This window comes from Cyphomyrmex costatus, unplaced genomic scaffold (genome assembly GCF_001594065.2).
Source record: "Cyphomyrmex costatus isolate MS0001 unplaced genomic scaffold, Ccosl1.0 scaffold1053, whole genome shotgun sequence".
Lineage (NCBI taxonomy): Eukaryota > Metazoa > Arthropoda > Insecta > Hymenoptera > Formicidae > Cyphomyrmex > Cyphomyrmex costatus.
The window spans coordinates 151,322-172,802 of NW_017275012.1; the positions used below are offsets into that span (position 1 = coordinate 151,322).

General features: G+C 31.4%; 1 protein-coding gene across 1 annotated transcript; it reads left to right on the forward strand.

Annotated features, from left to right (window-relative positions):
* Window positions 1-1,504: 1,504 nt before the first annotated feature.
* Window positions 1,505-20,238, forward strand: LOC108774285 (uncharacterized; the record flags this gene model as incomplete). Its single annotated transcript, XM_018540357.1, has 20 exons — window positions 1,505-1,686; window positions 2,294-2,490; window positions 2,608-2,824; window positions 2,895-3,014; window positions 3,524-3,852; window positions 3,951-4,073; window positions 4,628-5,059; window positions 5,478-5,779; window positions 8,263-8,540; window positions 8,906-9,131; window positions 9,511-9,608; window positions 9,706-9,863; window positions 10,169-10,489; window positions 10,624-10,773; window positions 11,545-11,818; window positions 12,139-12,523; window positions 12,596-12,881; window positions 13,164-13,483; window positions 19,666-19,891; window positions 20,069-20,238. Coding segments are annotated over 20 exons (4,794 nt in total), but the record flags the coding sequence as incomplete, so codon positions are not given.
* Between the last annotated feature and the right edge of the window lie 1,243 nt (window positions 20,239-21,481).

Sequence of the window (21,481 nt, forward strand, 5' to 3'; positions counted from 1 at the left end):
CCCTATGTGCTAGACATGCATATATCGATATATTTATATTATCGTCATTTCTGCAACCATGTTGTCATACCCTTCGGAGATCAGATTATTGGTGCAAATCATCGATTACATAAAAACAGTGCGACATTTATTACAAGTTCACTTTAAATGATTTATAGGAACACTAACTAAAGTTACCAATGAAATACATGTAATTGAAATCAATATGTAATTTTATAATAAGTACAATATATAAATGTATTAATAACTTATGATATATGTATTTGTAATTAGATATGTAATTGTAACTAAACATAAATAAATAAAATAAATTTTAAATTTAGACTCTTATACATTAATTGAAATCGGAAATTCGAGAAGTAATTATGCATGTATGAAGATGCATATATACACGATTAAAATCACTGCTTCGTCTTATTTTCTTGATCTATTTTTAAGACCTATCATGGTTTATATTTTCGGAAGTTGTCAGTAAATGTCCTTAATGTTTCTTTAATTACATCATGACGAACAATGGTGAGTCGTCAATGACGAGTATGTTCCAAGATAAGCAATGTATTACTTGCTTATCAGGTGATAGCTTTCTACGAAGGTATCAGCCTATGACTAAACATCAATGAATATGAATTCCCTAAAGGCGCGAAACATTTATTAATTTTAAATTATAATTTCTATTCGGCTTTCCGGTATAAAAAAGACGTTTATATTATTGTATGTTTTTAAGATTTACTTGTTCTGAGATGTAATCCGTAATCAACAATTGTTAGTAATACAAACGAATTTTTAATTCCAGCCAATAAATACTGTAGGACTTTATTTGAGGATCAATAAATAAAAGAGGCCGGCAAAACCTGAGGTATTCTATATACACGAAAATAATAACAAAATTTTGAAGGATTTAGACCGTGAGTTAAATTTACTATTTCTAAGATTTACTTAGAATATTAAGTCATATTCTAAAATAAATTATATAAATTATAGGCTTATTCTATTTTAATTTCAAATCCTTTCATCGTCATTCGATAAAAATAAAAAAGATAACGTAAATATATTTTCGTTTATTACATAAAACAGCATAATGCTTTACAGCTTGTATCTTTTTGTCATTGATAATAGGGAAACGGCATTCATACGGTATTTTATTGTATCCAGACGAACAAAATACGCAATTTTTCATGCTGCCATAAAAATTATGCACGTACGAGTGTCAGAATAATTTGTCGGATAATTACGAGTATATATTGAGTCGATGGCTGTGTATTTCCGCTTAAGTCTGTGTTAAGAAGAGCAATCTTAATTTCTAGAAATAGTAATTACTCTCTAGGGATGATTACATTAATTACAACGATCCTCGGTATGTTTGCACATAATAAAGTGCATGCACAATAAATTAAAGACCGTAATGATTACGTATTATATCGAGGATACTTAATCTTGTATTAAGAAGTACATTGATATTGTAAATGTACGTGTATAGTGATGTAATCGTGACGGGATCATTAATATACGCGAGTTTGCAGGATTTAGTAGGATACACGTAATCGCAGAAGAAAATAGCCAAGAATATTCATCATTGACATTTATTTGCGTGGACGGCACCGTAATGCCATTAGCGAATGTTTGCGATGGTATCCCTCATTGTCCGGACTCATCGGACGAAGTCGGAACACTATGCCGTCACGTTGTGTAAGAAGATATTTTCCGTTAACTTTCGCCATTAGTCACTAAACGAAGAGTATCGCAAAAAAATCGGATGTTTTTCCGACTAAAGATAAAACAGTTAAAGTACTGATAAGACTTATTCTTTTTTACTTTCATATGTGCCTATGTCCTATTCTATCATACTCGAAAAAAGTCTTAAACTCTCACATATTTTACGTGTTTGGCTTTTTATTACAATGTTGTAGCATTCTTTTGTTAAAATATTTTTAATAAAAATGCATTTACGTGTGTATATTCGTTTCCACACGTACGCACTTGCATGGCATGAATCACGATTGTTCAGATTACTAATATTTCCTCTGAAACTATTAATTGCGTTAAAAGAAATCTTAGATAAATAACAATTCAATTAAATACGCTTGTTGCATAAGAGATACTTAAAAGATGTCTTTTAGATACCTTTTAGACATAAGACATCTAAAAACCGTCTTTTAGATATCTTATGCAACATAAATGTTATCTGGGAATGCAATTAACAGAATATGCTGTAATAATTTTAACAATAATGTATACGCAATAATTTGCACAATTATTATGGGGAATATTACGTATTATTAAACCTTTTTTGCAGATGTCCCACTTATATGTACAGATGCAATTACGGTGCCTGCGTGAGCCGTACGGCGCGATGCAACGGTCTGGTGGATTGTATGGACGCTAGCGATGAAGTCGCTTGTGACCGAGGCGCTAATGATATTTGTTCCGACAAAGATTTTCAATGTTCGACTATTTATCAAGAATGTATACCTTTTGCCGAGGTGTGCAATGGTCTGTAATTATCAGATTAATTTTGTTAAATTATCCTGGTATAAAATTATTCGATATAATGTAATCTTTTTGTACTTGAAAAATGTTATCTTAGTGTTTTCCCCGCTTTCTCATCAGGCTACAAAGATTGCTCGGACGGGAGCGATGAAAATGCAAAAACCTGCCAAGAGTATATATGTCCCGAGCATACGTTTCGTTGTTCGTACGGAGGTTGCGTTCATCAGGAAGTGGTTTGCGATAGCGTGAAGGATTGCGTCGACGGCACTGACGAAGACTCGAGGACTTGCGCGGCTGTCAATTGTGAGGGTTACGAATGTTCGCAACACGAATGCCGGTTGGTTAATTGAATTATTTCTTGTCGTTTGAAAAATTAAAATTCGGATAGTTTATTTCCTATTTTGTAGAGATCAAGAATTCGCATGCGAGAATAGACGACAGTGTCTACCGATGACGAAAGTGTGCGATGGTACTCGACACTGCGCAGATGCGTCTGACGAAAGTGCAAAACTGTGCGAAGCACGTGAGTACGTATATTATGAATAACTCGCGACCTAGATTGAGTAATTTCTTCGTAATTTTATTTTATGGTTAAAAGGTTTTATATTAACTCTGAAATTAATTATTTTATAAAAAAAATTGATTTTTTCGGTCAATATTCATTATTTTATTCAAATAAATTTCTCTGCGCGCAAAGTATCCGTTTCCAATACTTCCAGAATATCAAAACCACTTTTCGTAATTATACATATTTAATAAAAGTTATTAATAATAATCTCTCTCTCAGAAAGGTCGCTGCAGAACTATACAAAAAGTTTGTGTCAAATAACTCTAACCAGATTATAAATGTTCTTTTTTAGATTTTCATTCACAAAAAACAATAATCAATGATTTTTTGTTCAAAAATTCAAAATAACTTTAAAAGGTGATTGAGCAATTAGCATTGTTTTTTATGACGGAATGCTATAACAAATATTTTGAATTCTTGATAATTTTTTGATGCTTCTGTGTATTCGTTATTTTTTTATCTATGCAGATGTCCTGAAAATTGGTTTCGTTGCGCTTACGGCGGATGCATTCGGCCGGAGTTGAAGTGTAATTCTCGACTTAATTGTTACGATTGGAGCGACGAAGACGAGTCGTTATGTGGGATAACGCTGCCTGAAGGTGCCTGCCGATTGCCCGCCGCAAAAGCGGGAATCCATTATAGCGTGAGTGGATGCTCCAGATGTCGGCCGGGCGAAGTCGTTCCCGAGCTCACTCGCCTTGACTATGTTTGTGATGTGAAAGGCTCCTTGCAAGGTGCCAGTGAAATTTACTGTCAAAATAACCGATGGTTTCCCAGTGTTCCGAGTTGTGCCTTCAGTAAGTAACGTTTAGTTTGCGATCGGAACGAAATTTGTTTTTTTATGTATCGAATAAAATATTTCTTTACGACTAATCGCTTATATAATATATTTCAGAGAATGAAACGGAAGGTGTAACGTGTCCAGCACCGTCTGAGGCGCATGATGCGATTAGACGATGCGAGGCGATGTGGGGTCCTCACAAAGGGTGGTTGCCTTGTGACCGGGCCCTCCCGGTTGGCACGAGAGTTTTCCTCGAATGTCCAGCATTTTATGAGCGCCACAAAGGATCTTCCAGTGTCATGTGCCTCCACGACGGCACGTGGAGCCAATCACTTTTGAGTTGTACTCCTATCTGTGGGATGAGAGACTCCACAGGTTTGACAATCGACAGGTTGCTCACTTTCAATGAATTAAAATTAACACCAATTAAATGTGTGTAATCATTTATAAAAAAATTTTAATAACAAAGTATTATATTTTTAGAATTAATAAACCATCATTATTTTGTCGTATTTATTGACATATTTAGAGTAAATGTATAAGTATTTTTAAAAGTGATCTACAATATCTGAAGATAGTAAGCTGTAAAAAATTGATTAATGATAGTCGACTATTCCTTCAACATTCGACTGTGATTGGTCAATTTCTTACATCTTACAAGTTACTATTTTTTCATTATAGTCAGTCCGCTGTTTTTAATTGTTATAATGTAAACAATTTTTTTATTAATATAATATAACGCGTAGTAATTTAAACTTTTAAATTTGTACAAGAAATGTTAATATTTTTAGCGGCAGCATTGATTGTAAAGGGTTGGAGTGTTGAAAAGGAAGAGACACTACCATGGCAAGCCACCCTCTTCTCGCATGAAGATGGCCAGTGGACATTCTTTTGCGGCGGCACGTTAATAGCAGAACGTGTTGTGTTAACTGCAGGCCATTGCGTTTGGAAGACTGCCGCAGATACGATACGCGTCGCTTTCGGGATTCTCTCGAGTGACTTAAATCAAATAGGGGAAAACGCACAAGTGATCGACGTGGAAAGCATTGAGCTGCAGAACGCGTATCAAGATCACGAGAGTAATTATGGCTCGGACATCGCGTTGCTAATTTTGAAAAAAGCTGTGACTATTACCACGGTTGTCGGACCAGTTTGCATTCCTTGGGATTCCAATGCGATATTACTGGAATATCAGCGAAACAGTGGGCTTGGATTAGTTGCCGGTAAGTAAAATCTTACCTTAAAAATTTGATAAAATTAAAGAAGAAAGATATTTAAAAAATTAAATGCTTTTGTTCAAAAATATCACACACAAATTTTTTATTTAATATGTTCAATAGATTCCTTATATTGCTTTATCTTATTTTATGCATATATGCATAATATATATATTATACTTAATATACATGTACAAATTATTCACGTAATGCTTTTCTCTCGAAAGAAAAAAGAAATAATTAAGTACGTTTCTTTTTAAAGATAAGATTGTTCTGTTATTATACCATAATTGCTTTAAAATGAAATATTCAACCAGTTTAAAGTTCTAGTTAAAGATTAAAATTCATGTTGCTAACTCTATGATTGGCAATAATTAATAAATGGATTTTTTTAACAGTTCCTGGAACTTGAGAAATTTTTCAGGCATGGGACTAACGGAGAACGACACATTCAGTTCAGTCTTGAGGGTAACTACAGTGAAAATTATTTCCGACGACGAGTGTCGTAAAAACCAAAATAGAGATTTCCGGAAATATTTGACTTATACTTCTTTCTGCGCCGGATGGGCGAATGGTACTGGAGTATGCAATGGAGACAGCGGCGGGGGTTTGGTGCTTCAGCGACCGAATTCTAGCGTCTGGGAAATTCACGGAGTCGTTTCCGTAAGCCCACGGAAATTGGGTACCAATATATGTGATCCAAATTTCTATGCTGTTTTCACGAAGGTATAATAATATAAATATACTTATCAATGATGAACACGTTATATAAGTCCTATATTTTGTCACCTACAAGTAATCCTTAGTAAAATCTATAATCTCTTTTATTTTATTTTCTATAATATCCTTTCACACATAATAATTACATTAATTATTAATTGTCATTATTATTACTTATCATTTATTACATTAATAAACTATAAATAAATGATATCAAGGGCGATATAAGTCAAAATTTAACTCATATTGCCCTTGACATCATTTATTTATTTTTATATAACGAGTCATTATTTCTTTTGTATTAATTTGTTATTAATAAACTATGTTATTTATAATATTAATATGTTTACGTAATTTATAATATTATTAAATTATATATTACTTTGTTAGATTTTTGATATTATACAGGTTTCTATGTACGTCAATTGGATTCATGAAATTATTGAGAGCATACCTACAATCGGTTTACCTGATTTTGATCAACAACCAAACAGAGATAACATCATTGTTTAAGCAAGCATAAATTAAATTGATTTTAATTATAATACATATTTAAATAAAATTTAACCATAAATGTTTGTTATACATAATATATAACATATTTTGTATAGTACATCTACAACAAGTATATATACGTGTATGTATGTATACGTAGGCATTAACTAAAAAATTGGATTATATTTGTATAAATCATCGATTATTTATTAAATTATCACTTCAATAAATTAAATGCCATTTCTGTTAGTATTATTCATGGTGGAAGGAACTCAGGTGTTTGAATATTTAACGTTTGAATGATTAAAGTTCAAAATTAAATTTATTTACTTATAATAAAGTAACATAATTTTATTCTTCTTGAAACGCGAAAATTTGGCACAAGAAATCTGATAAAATAATTTAAATTAAATACTTTTGACTGAATAAGATTATAATTTTTTATGTTAGATTTAGCATTCTATGATAAACAACATTAATTTGAAATGTAAAATGCAAAATGTTCGGATAAATTTATATTATAAAGAATTAAATAGTATTTTTGTTTAGCTAACTTTGTTAAGTTTTTGCGGAGTATAGCGTGCTTTTGTTTATGTAAGGCCGCCGACCTCTACTGCGATGATGAGATTACTGTATACGCGTTACCTGTATACGCGTTACCTGTTACCATTTACACTACACGCTTGAACAAGAAGATATAAGTATATATGTATATCGCAGTGGGTTTTTATCTCTCGAAATACGATTGCTAGTAATTCAGTAGTCCGCATGTGTAATTAACTTTCGAGATTAACGATATGTAAGCATATCGCGCGGCGACAACAATGACGTGTTCAGGCAAACATCTCGCATTACTTATTTTTTTGAAATAGAATTCGTACGCGACATAATATAAGAATTACAAATCACTGTTTTATTACAATCAGTATCATCTTTTTAATTTGGTATTTAGAATTCAACAAATCTGGCATTATATTGTAAATTTAAATATTACTATATTACTTTTCCCGGATTAAGAATGAGGAATAAAATGCTGAAAAGTGGAGGTGTGGCGGAGAGCCTTTAAAATCTAGGTATTCATTTTTAGTTTCTCAAACTGTCACTTACAAATTACCGAGGTGCAAATATTTAGATGGCCATATTTTTGAAATCCGACCAGAACCGAAATTCATCTCGGGAACGAACACCTGACTCCTTTCCACATGTATATATGGTCGTCCCCTTTTTATTTCTTTTCCTAGAAAACAAAAGAACGCTTTCTCTCGAGCAGCAGAAATGAACAGCATGGATATTGACAATATGTCAAAATAGTAATATGAGATTTATAATTTAAAAAATATTAATTGAAGCAGTGCGTGTTTAAATAATTGATTCATCTGATTGGTGAATATCTTCTTAATAAATATTACAATTCCATGCATTTTATGTCAATATGACGAATCTTTCAACCGTAAGTATAATAAAATTAAAACGAACAACATGTTTTAGCTTAAGATAGATACAATAAAACAAACAAAATAGAAAAATGAGGATTTATAAGCAAGATTAACTTTAGTCGAACGGTTAAAAAAATACTTTTCAAAAATTTAAAAACTTTAATTTGTTCGTACAATAATTTTATTTAATGTCATTTCCCGAAGACATTATTGTGTTTTTTTATAATTTGTATGTTGGTATTACATCACAAAGTCGACCATTTTGATGCAAAAGAAACAAAAAATACAGACAGCACCCAATAAAGATGAGTTAGCAACAGGTATAAGGTACGATGATGTATACATCTCACCGAGTCATATAAAATTCAACGAAGCCTTCGAAGGAGTTACGTATCGACAGCGTATTACTATCAAGAACGTCGGGTACAAATCAGCGCTTATTAGAATCTGCCCACTAAATTCTATAGTAAATATGTCTAGTATGCGTAAATCATAATTAAGTCATAATCAAGAATTTTTAAGTGAGAGAAATTTTCAATGATTATTATTTCTCAAAAGGCTTTTCAAGTAAAAACTTTGAAAAGTGGAATACAAGTGAGTCCTGGATTAAGTATAACAACATACGTGACTTACACATTTAAAAGAATGTCTATATCGCATGCAATAATTCCGATTGAGATCAATGGAAAGATTTTCGATTATTACGTGATATCTACCTTGGCCACCGAGTATATCAGTATCGAGCCGAAATCAGTAGATTTTGGTACTATTGACATTGGCTACTCCTCTGGTTTAAAAATAGTAACAATCCGTAACGAAGGAAACAAAAGTACTAGGTATTTGTGGTATTTATAGACATTTTTCGGACATATTAGAAATAAAATTGCATTAAAAAAAGTAACATATATATTTTTTTGCTCAAATATAGAGAATAAAGAAAATTTGTAATATAAAATAAATCTTGAAATGCTTTCATTTTAAATGCTCCAGATTTTCTATTGATCTCGGGCAAAATGATTTAGACTTAATGATAAAACCTCTTCGTGGAAGAATCAAACCACAAAAAGAAATAATACTTCAAATTGAATTAATGGGCATAAACGAAGGCATCTTTTATAGCGAATTTTGGTAAGATATCTTTGCTGTTCGTCATCGTAATTTTCGTTATCATAAGAAAGATTTGTATAAACTTCCTCTGCAGGATTAAGTCTACTCCAAATATACGTGTTCCCATCAAAGTGCATGTAATCGTGCCGAAATTAGTAGTTTATCATCCAAATACGACTGGAGATTTTACTCTCATCGATTTTCCACCTACGATAGAAAATACTTGTAGATACGATACTTTCGTCCTGCGTAATCTTTCATCTCGAGCCTCCAGTTTTGTTGTCCTTGGTGAAATCGATAATGAAGTAAAATGTATTCCGGTACAAAAATTGCACTACAAAAAATTAGAAATTTTAGCCAGTAGCGGATAATCAAAAGCAGTGTTTAGAAGTTTAAGATATAAAATAAGTTGGCATTCTATTTAAAATTTGTGTTTAAAATTTATAGAACTTTACATAAGTAGAAATAATAATAAATCAACATATTTAAGCAATTAAAATTATTTATTTAAACGTCATAAAAGTTTCTATCTAGAATTATTAAACATTTTTAAACACAAATGACTGAAACTAGCTTAAATTGGAATCTTTGCAATACGTAAATTTTATATGATTAATTAATTTATCCACTACTGACTTATGCTTTTAATCGGTCTGACTCGTACATAATGAGTAAGTTTTACTAAAATTATTTTTATAGGATATCGATCCCAAGCAACATCCGACTTATAATATCTTTGAAATTCATCCGTTTGAAGGGCGAATAGATCCATTTCAAGGTATCATCTTTGAAGTAAAGTAAGTTTAATTATTGTTGAATAAAAGCTATAAAAGAAATAAATATTTCACACACACACACACACACATACATTAAAAACAATATATATAATTCTAGATTTTCACCAATAAATATAATATCGCAACGGAGAAAAGAACAAGAGCAAAAGCATTGGAGAAAATGTGAAAATAAATATCCAAATCAGATGACTAGAGATTTCATGCAATTTATTAGAATAGTCAGGGTACATTGTATCGAATCAGAAAATATCACCAGTGTGTCTCTTTTAGTTTATTTTACGTCAAAGTCAACTGAATAAATTTTTATTTAATAATATTTCTGCAGGAATTGATCCTATAAATGATATTTCAATGGATAATTCATTATCACAAAAAATTTATATACGTGAGTAATTTTTTTAAACAGTTTAAGATCTTATGTTTTATTAATATAGCTTCATGCTAATTTTATACATAAATAGCATCTTCAGATCATTTTCTTGGACTTTTTAAGTAACCTTTCGGATAATTATGTAATAAACAATAGTAATTAATTATTTTGTTATACATTTTAACAGAAGAATCAATGATGGAAATTTCATCCGTATTAGTGCCCTACACATCAAGTACTGATGCAGAAATTTATGATGTGGTAAAGCTTTGCCTTTACGGTGAAGTAGAAGCGATACAATTACATTTTGAACCTGATATTCTCTATTTTGGAGACTTAATTGTCGGCCAAATATCGCAGCGTGTGCTTCGTCTGACAAATCCTTCTGTCATTGCACCGATATATCTAGAATGTACACCAAATGCAGCTGTACGTTGTTATCCGAAGTGGATGAAACTCATGCCAAAAACGTCGATCGAAGTTCTTGTTAAAATTTGCGGCAAAGAAAGCAGTAATTATTACGAAATTTTAAATTTCCTATTCTGTTAACATACTAATTCACATTTGTATCTTCGAATTTTGTATCTCAATAAGTTAATCCGAGCATCGAGCATAAGGCTCTATCTTGTTAATTTATTTTTACAGTTGAACCTTCTTTCAAGTTGTTCTTCAATGTCGCAGCAGATTCTTACGATTTGACTGCATCAAGACGATGTTTCGGTAAAATGAAAGTTGGAAGTTATTTTGTTGTATGCACGGTGAATATTATTTTCAAGTCTAAAAAAGGACTTTTAAGTAAGCCTATGTTAAGTAATTCAATCGATCAAAATTTAAATTCTTCAATATTTTTAAAATTGAATTGCTTTTTAAATAAAGGTAGAAGAAGTTTGCCAACCAAAGTAGTAGATGACAATGAGGAAATTATGAAACGCCTTTTACAGTTACCTAAATGGAAGCAGTTATATGAAGACTATTCCCAAATATATAAATTTGCAGGAAACGTAAAATCTCCTCTCAAGAAATCGATTTTCGCAACCAAGGCAGCTGTACTGATACCTTTATCGCCTTTACAAATATATAAAGTCCACATTTATCCAACCACTTTCGTCTTTGGAATGGTAAGTAACCCAAAATATTATACAAAGCTTATAAAATTGACGAGATGTTTTAAAAATCACTAAAAAAAATGCTTGGACATTTATTATTTTAAAATAAATCTTGTTTTTTTGTGATAGACAATATATAAGTTATAAACACTTATTTTTAACGTTGCTTTCTCTCTCTCTCTTTATTCTTTTTTATTACATAAAAGAATTTTTATAAAAACTCTCACATAAAATTTTAAAAACTATAATTGAATTTGTAAATTGTGGACGAACAAGTAATTCGCATAGTAATTCTTAATAGAAGCTCGTTAAATTATTTTAATTATAAACATTGAGTGATTGGGGTAGGTAGCATCGAACAGTTTCAACTATCGTCGTTTGGTTGTAAAGAATACAAACGACATTCCAGTGATGATACAATTAGTAGGTTCGTCAACCAAATGCATCTACTTTCCGGAAGGTGATTCAATGATCTTACAACCAGGCTCGACGATGACAAAATTAGTCGAGTATTTTGCGGACGAAGTTGGCAAGTTTAATGGATACATCAATTATGTGATTAATCATAATCACTCTTTCGAACTCAATATTACTGCTTGCATTGTTCGCAAACAATTGTATATCGATAAAAGAGAGATTGAACTTGGAAAAGAATGGTCGAGAGCAGAAGTGTATCAACCAGTAACTTCTATTGTTCGAATTATAAATAAATTGAACGCTAAAATACGTTTCAGGTAAAATAAAATTTCTTACCGCGTGTGAACGACAATAATTTAAACAAAGTTTTACAAAAGAATTGTTATATGAAAAGTTACTATAATAACAAGAGCGAATATTTGAGAAAATAAAATAACAGTTTAATAAAATGTAGAATAAATAATAATAATAGTAATAATAATAATAGTAATAATAATAGTAATGTATGATATATATATAATAGGAGATTTTGAAAATATTTAATTCTATAAAGAATAATTGAATTGTTTTTAAGAGCGTGTAATCTTGATAATTCTTGTAGAATAATTCGAATAGTTGCAGTGCAAAATTGTTACAGGTGGGAAGTACCAGTGATGTCCGGGTTCTATATAGAACCGAAATCGGGTTCAGTGCGAGGGAACGCTACCTTACACGCTTACGTGTACTACGAATACGATAATATGAAGGACAATTATACTCAAGCGATAATGACGTGCGAAAGCGGAAGTCGCGTGTCTTTGCGACTTAGCGCACCACGATTTGTGCCGAAGGTTGAATTCGTCAATGACCACGTAAATCTCGGGGAAATAGCCCTCAATTTTTCAACAAAGGTGATCGCCGTTCTGCAAAACTTTGAATTCAACGAGGTGACGTACGAGATAGATAGTGCTTCACTGATACGCGGTTGCAATGTTAATCCATTGCGAGGGAAAATATCTCCGCGCGGTATTGCAATTCTTGAGGTAGGTACGTTTTCTTTATTAATCGTAATAATATTTCGTAATATACAAACAATATTCATTACCGCTTATTAGGTGAATCTTACGTTCGACGTTTGCTGTCGCTTTACTACCGTAATTGCCGTTACGATTCAAGGGTGCCTACAGTTACTGTATAGGATAAATGGTAATGTGTCATTTCCGCGATTGAAGCTTGTACCGCAACGAATAGACATAAAACGCCTCAGCATCGATGCCCTTCAAACTCACCAGATAACAGCCACGAACGTTGGGACAACGTTATTGAAACTGCAGATTTTGTTGGAAGAGTATCCCGAATTTCGCGTCTCTCTGTTAGTAAATAACAAGAGTTTGGAAATAGGTAAATATGGATTCGACAATATAAAAATAATAAAATAAAAAAGTATCTCCTATAAACACGATTAGAAAAGGATAAGAGATGGTAAAAAAATAGGAAATAGTTAAGGGATTCGGAGTAGCCTAAAATGAAGGAAAAAATGTCTCTAATGAAAGATCGGGGCTTAAGAAACACGGATTTAGAACTTTAACAACTAAGAATTTAAATAGTAATTCAAAAAATTATAAATTTTATTCAATAAATCGGATAATTTAACTGCGATTTATATATTCAATAAACAAAAAGGTACGGAAGGGATAACCATCGCCCCAGGTACAAGTCAAAATCTCTATTTGCATTTTCAACCAATCGATTTGGCTAGCTGCGCTTTCTATCTGCCGATTGTGATAAATGAGCTACTTGGTCCTATATCAATGTTGAATCCCAAGAGCATTAGACCAGCGGAGTTTTTAAAATCGCATGAAGCTCATTACATGCATTTATCGAGTTTTGCTATGACGACGTTACCTGATAAACTACCGACTGTATCTATCGATTATACCGTGGCTGGCCGCGTTATTTTCTTCAGCAAACTTTTATTCCGATTCAACGCTTTGACTAACGAAGTAAGATCTTATATTGTTAAAATAAAAAAGAATACAAAAAATGAAGCACAAATAGCGGCATAAAAACATTCATGCAGAAATGTGCTAAAAAAAAACGTGCAGAAAAAATTTATACGCGAGATAAAATATTTTTATCTTTTATATTAATATATAGATTGTAAAGTACATGAAGCTATTTTAATAAACAATAAAAAATGTATACATCTAATTAAGGCATTTCAAATTTATTTTTTATTGTTTAGCTGTCTGAAGAGTTGTTTATAGAGAATCGATTGGTGGCGAGGGAAATAGTAATGTCGATAAAAATCGAGGAATTTAACAAAGTTGATTGCCCATTCACCATAAAATGGTCTCACGGTGCGGAGATCAAAAGAACAACAGATGCGATCGAGTGCATCTTACGTCCTGGCGGTAACGTCTCCTTTATTCTCGAGTTCAAGCCGAGAAAACGCGGCAGTTTTAGTGCAGAGGCACCGATATACGTTCGCGGTGAACTCGACGACGGCATCTTCAATAAATTACGTCTCGACGGCGAGTTTGCCGCCAGTTCGATCGACGTGGAGCCAACGGAGATATATTTTACGCCTGTTCCTCTCGGCACAGCGATAGAAGAAAAGTTTCGGATCCGAGCAAAGCACTTTGATAACACGGCGTTTATACGGCCGAACTTTTTGACGACGTCGCGATGCAGCGGCGATTACAAAAACGAGTTGTTATGCGTTGACTTTCCAAACGGTAACGTCGTCTCTTCTCAATCGTGAGTTGGAGTATTTTCTCTTGTCGTTTGTATCATTAAAAATATTAATATATAATTATAATTTAGTAATATTTATGTAGCATAGAATTATTTCTTTTAATTTCTCAATTAACAAAAAGCAACGTTCTATATTTATAATATTTAAATAGACATCGTTTATCTCTCGCTATCTTTTATTATCCATATTGTTATTATTTATTGTTTATAATTATCAGGAGTCCTTTTATTATTTTGTCTTTTGTTGTAAGATACGTGGAACTGGAAGCAAAGATAACGTTCAAGAGTGATCAACCAGTATCGTTTTGCTCAACTATTGAATTTTCGGATGAAAATCGACTTGCTGTGTGTTTTTTAACGGTATATGCAACAGCGGATAACAATTTGTTAACAACGTATAAATATTCTATAAAGTCCAACTTTGATAAGACATATTTAGAAAAACATGTCTTATATCCATCAATATCATCGGATAGCCTAACAGATAACTACGATTATAACAATGAAGAAATTCCCGATACCCGCAGACAAGTATGTTTTTATTTATTAATTTTTCAAATTGCCATGTAAAATATTTCAGAATAGAAAATGATTATCGGTGTAATTTCATTAAACTCTGCAAATTTTGATATGAATTAATAAAATTATTAAAATTCGATCGTGAATTATCCGACATAAATTCCCATACTGCAGAAAAGTCCGAAATACATCGGAGAGGTATCCTGAAGATATCACATATCCCAAATATATTTTTAAGATACCTCTATAATGTATTTGGGACACATGTACTGAGTGGGTTATAAAAATAGATAAAATCCATTTGTGTGAAAATTGAATTTATCAGAATTAAATCATTTTAGCCTCTTAAGCGTTTAGTTAGTTATCATTACAGTCATAAAAAATTGCAACATTGTTATAAAAAGTCTTCCATTCCCTGAATTATATGTATTTAGATGTATACGTTGCAATACTTGCCACGAGTTTTGCGAGCAGTTAAGACATTTTGATGTAACCGTTTAACGACTAATAATAATGCGACTTCTATTTATAGATTTATTCATTCAACATTATTTATGTGTATATTAAAAATGACTTGATAGAAATCGAAACGTTTGCATTATGTTTGTTTAATTTTATATATTTAATTTATACGATTTATATTTTATTAAATCTAGAGCGAAATATTTGAATCGAGACTCAGCATTATGTCGCATTTTGATACTCGAAGTAGAAGTTTTGTCGATAAAAGGAGAGATTCGAAATTACATTGGGACAAAGAAGTAAATGGCAGTGAAATAGATAACAAGACTATCCAAGTGAATAGAAAACGAATGCTGGATGATAAACGAATATCGATTCGCAAAAAATCTTCCGTGTTTTCTATTGCTTCCGGAGCGAGGAATCATAGATATTCCGAAAGATTGTTGCCTCCTAGCTGTTCCGCCAACGATCAAAATGAGTTAGTTTAAAAAAATTAATCTTACCGTATATTATAACATGTAACGCACTTGTTTTACAAACATTTTGCATGTATTTATTTTTCTAGTGATTACGAGAAATACATAGAGAGAATAACAACGATTATGGAAGAATGGATGTATTCTGGTCCACTGAAATTTCGTTTTTATCCTAACATTTCTTATGGCATTACGGCAGCTTTTTCGTATTTCCATATAAAAAAACGATCTTACGTGGGAAATTTTAAACAGGAAAGTGGTGCAATTATACTGTCGTTCATCAATGTCCTCAAATCAATCGTAGGATCAAACATTCATACTTACTTGGGAGAACTGTAATATTGTAATACTCATGTATTTATACACATATGCTACCTTTTAAGTACATTGCTGTTTTTTTCATTCAAGATCAAAGCAACCACTACCTGAAAATGACATCGAAAGAATAAAGTATATTCTCCAGTTGTGTAACAAGATATTGGACTTTCTTCTGACTCAAGGAGCATATTTAGTTCACGTTTCGCCACAATTTCTCCTAAATTATGATGATTATGTAATTAGCATTGACATCATACAGATCAATGTTAGTTATAAAGTTATAAGTTCCAAATTATAATCTCTCGTTTCTCTTAGAATGATAATAAGATTAAGACCAGAATATTTGAACATATATAGGAAAAAGTTTTTGTCTAAATTACAACTCCATAAAAATCCATATATTGGTTAATTTTTATATTACAGGCACGAAGAAAAAATTTGGATACAAGTTATGTATCACATAATGAACGGTTGTCGCGACAGTTATTTGACTCGCGAAATAAGGAATATTGGTTAGATGTGACTTTGCAAACATACAAGTGTCTTGTACTCCGTGGAATACACGAGTATAAATTTTGGATGTCACCGCGTCCTTCGAGGAGATCCACAGTGTATCGGGAATCGATAGTATCGTCTACATCGAGGTTCGTTATCGTGTTACGTAATTTTACAATTGCATCTCTAATTGGATACACCCTTCCTGCAGCTTACCGAGGCAATATGAACTTCACGAGAGAGCCATCGAGAGTATTGCAAATTCGCCAAGCTGCGAACTCGCTTCCGATGATCGTTGTTCAGAAGAAAAGTTCTTGTTAGCTTGGCTACGATATCATTACGAACAACAACGCATTCGAGATTGGATGACCGATCGTCGTGTAATTTTGAATCCGCAAGAAAAGCAAGATGTAGCCGAATATCGAGTGGTTCAAAATTTTCATCATGATTTATCAGATAGCCTCGTATTAATTGCGGTTACCGCAGCCTATTGTCCTTTTCTCATTGATGAGTTTATCAATTTGTACATTTGCCCGAGAAACAAACAAGAGGTAATCGTCAAGCATTTAACTCTAGCTTTAAAAAACTGTATATTAGATTAATTAGATTATATATTTAAAATTGAAACGATGTCGAAATTGTGTATTAAAATTCGAGTTTTAATTAGGACAATGTGAATTAATAAGATTGTGGTCATACAAGCAGAAAATATTAATATTTTATAGAGCGAGATCTTTCGCTTAATAATAATGTTTGTAAACTTTATTATTCGGCACTAAAATACGTAGTCTTATGCAAAATCTGTATAAATATTGAGGCTGCTTTGTACTTTTGTTAATATAATATAATACTGTTAAAATAGATACATATAACAATATTTACTGCATTTACTTCGAAATTATCGTTATTATTGGAAGACAAATTTAGCAAACACTGTTAATTTTTATAAACAGCGTTATTTTTTCTCATTTCATGCCAATTATTATAACTATAAAGGAAAAGATAGAAGGGAAAAATGCAGTATTAATTGACATTCTCATAATGATTTAACAATTTTTTATGTAATCTTCATTTTTTATCATCATACAATCTTATTTATTGCGATGCGAACTATATAATTTTCGCAATATCGTGTGTAGATGCTGCATAACGCTATTTGCCTAGTTACTGCTTGGAGGAAAATACGACTTGGCTTCATTATTACGCCGATGCAATTGGTTAATCCGAATCAAGTGCAAATATTAATGCTGGTCGTTCATCTTTTCCAAGTTTTGCCGACATATGTACCTCGCGCCAAGGTTTGCATTAAATCGTATATCGTACTTTATCACATAACACTTATTATTTTAATTATATTATAATATTTTTACCTTTTATTGTAAATGAAACACTCAAATCCAAAAACATATTAGTCGTGTATATTACGTATATAATATATTATTTCACTTTTACAGATCAAATTTAACTGTCCATTATCCCAAATCGTCACGAAGCAAATAAGCGTTTCAAATCCGACGGATAATATTGTAAATTATTTATTGTTGCTCGTAAACGATGTCAATCATCTTTTTACTATCCTGAAGCCCGTGTCGGTCTTACGTTTAAACGCGCACGGTAGTGGCCAAGTACAGATACAATTTCATGCTAAGAAAATACTGAAAAACAGAGGTAAACAGAAATTTATTTAATCATCTTTATTTATTGCCCGGATTATATAGGATATTTTACTTAACACGACAAAATAATTTTTGAAGCATTCCGTTACTTTTCATATTTAAATCAAACAATATTTGTGCAAATTGTTTAAAATAAGATCCTTCTTACATGTCATATCGGATTTTTTAACTGATCAATAGCATATTTGGTCCTTTGCGGACGGGCTATTGGACCACATTTTGGAAGAAATCAGACTATCATCTTGGAAGGTAATATTGATAACCTTGGAATTGCGAGCAAATATACTGTACGCAGCAAACTGTATCGGGTTGTCGAGACAAATCTGAAAATCAATATACCCTATCAAAATGCGGCAGAATATGATATATGGATGACGGACGAACGGCCAAGCCACCCATGTAAAAAAAATATAATCTTTAAAATTTACCATTAAAAATATGTCTATAATATATCTGAACCCGTGTGAAGCTGGCCCCCCAATATTAAAAAATCAATTTTTTTCTTCATGCATTCGTTTGCTCATCGTTTGCTCACAAATGCTCAGTTGGAATTTTCGTTTGCTCACCCTTAGTTCAAAAGATACACGAAAATTATGTTTTGGGGGCCAAATTCACACTATAGCCCCCCAATATTAAAAAATCGATTTTTTTCTTCATGCATTTGTTTGCTCATCGTTTAATTGCTCACGAATACTCAGTTGGAATTTTTGTTTGCTCACCCTTAGTTCAAAAGATTTGTGAGCAAACGATGAGCAAACGAATGCATGAAGAAAAAAATCGATTTTTTAATTCGATACCAAAACTTAATTTTCTTGTATCTTTTGAACTAAAGGTGAGCAAACGAAAATTCCAACTAAGCATTCACTATCGTAAGAGAAACGTGAAGAATTTATCGGATACTTTCTAGTATAAAAAAACGATAAATATCTGTCAAAAACTGCCTTTTTAAGTCTAAACTCGTATCGTATTTAATGTGCTAAATTATTACGTTAGTTTTATTTTAAAAGCGTTATATATTAACAAATATTCGGATCGTCCTTAATTCATTATTTAAATTTAAAAGTAAATTTAATAGTAAATGATATTTGCAAATTATATACGGCATAATCGTAACTCGGATACTTTTAGCGACTCTAAAAATGACACGATGGCGCGAATTGCGAGCCAGGAAAATACCAAGAAGACTTTTTTTGAATCAAGAATCAATAGTCGTCGCCGAGGGTGTATCAGAGGCACATTTATCGATTAGTGTGGCGTGCATCGCACCTAAGCAACGAACGTTTTGGTTAATTTTCCAAGCAAAAACGGGTGACTTTATTATTCAAGTAAGCGCTTGATAAGTGCGAGGAATTGTTTTACGGTACACGAAACTACGAGTCTATAAATGAAGCAAAATGTGAAAAGAACGTATTTATAGGTTCTGAGAAAATGGCGTTGATTTGATATCTTGTAAAATTAGATATTTCTTATTGATCGTAATAGATAAATTCGATTTGGCAAACGTTAGTCAACGATCGCATCGTCGTCCAGTGGACAGCTCAAGGAGAATGCATTTGTTCAAATCAGAGAAGCGGCGTAAGAGATACTTGCCCATTTAATGTCAGCATACCTATACCATCTTGTAACGTTCAGCTTCGGAGTTGTGTAATTGAAATGTTTAAAAAAACTCTCGACTCGCGGGAACGTCTATTTTGGTCCAAATATTCAAGTATGTCAGATGACATCTACGTAACATCCAAAAATATTATAAAACATCTAAATATATACAATTTCTTATTAATTTATTTATAACTCTTTAATATATTTATTGTATTTTGCAGGACAAATAATTATCATTTGTGTTACTGTTTTTTTTCTTTTTTCAGTTTTTATTTATTGCTTTCAGATACCTACATCGAACTACGATTAATAAAGTGGTTGATGGGACGTGACACTGATTCTGCGGCTCTGGAATTTGTGCATATTTTTAACACCGCAGTAACATATAAAGTTACGATTTCGGATAAATCAAATTCTCTTATTCTACCAGAATGTTTTACTATACAAGGCAAGTAAGATTCAGGACATACGCATTTTATTCAATATGTACACAGGATAATTTCACTTTAAAAAATAACTTATTTTTACTATTTCCTCTGAAAATACAGAAATATTATCTACTATTATAATTAACCATAAAATTCTTTGAATTAATTTAGAATCAATATTTATGTAACTAAAATATAGTCTCCAATAATTTTTGAATTATAAATAATTAAAAAAGAGAGAATTTAAGAAATAAATTTTGGAAACGCAAGAATAGGATGTAATTTTATTTTTCATTTAATTAAGAGGCATTTTTTTGTATCGTGTGAAATAAATTAATTCTTTTCTATGTTACCATTTCTTCATCTTTCTCCTGTGTTCAATAATATAATTTTAAGATATATCTTTTTTTTATTGTTTCTATATAACAAAAAAAATATGTACATATATACATGTATATTTCAATTTACATGTATCTTATATGTAATATATAGTATATAAATTGTTACAACTTATGTTACCAACTAAAAATGAATTTTTTTTAATGTATGTATGTTAGATGTGAGGCCATCTAACCAGCAAGTTCCAATGATCGTACATATCCTATCAACGATTCCTCCATTGTATGAAGCGACGATCACTCTTACATCTTTAGATGATAAAGAATTTCGAGTATACACTATCGACTGTCTACGATCCTAAAGTTATTTTTTTCATTACCATCTATCAAGTTAGTAATAAATAATTGAATAATAGATTTTGATATTATTTTCTATTTCGGTGTTAAGAATTTAAAACCATTTTAGCGAGGAAAGAATAAAAAATGTGAAGAAAGGTAGTAATCATCATAATAATCATGTGATTTTTAATATACATTTATTAATCATACATTTGAATGCGTATATTTACACAAATTTAATTAAAAAATTATTATAAGTTTCTCCATTTAATAAAATTTCTTCAATTTTTTTTAAAGATTATTTTATGCTTTTATTTTCGCTGGATTGCTTTCAATTAATGGTTAATCGTGACAGTAAATAATTAATCATATAATAGAAATATAATGCACATAATATACAATATTGAATTAATGAAGATGTAACTAGACGCTGATATTTCATTTAAAAAATTCAGATTCTAATAGACAGTAATAGTAGACTTTTATATCAAACCAAATATATGATATACTTAATATATGTAATTTAATTAATTTATTAGAATTGTTCTTTTTTGTTATCATTCGAGTTATAATTAAATAAAATTAAGTAAAAAA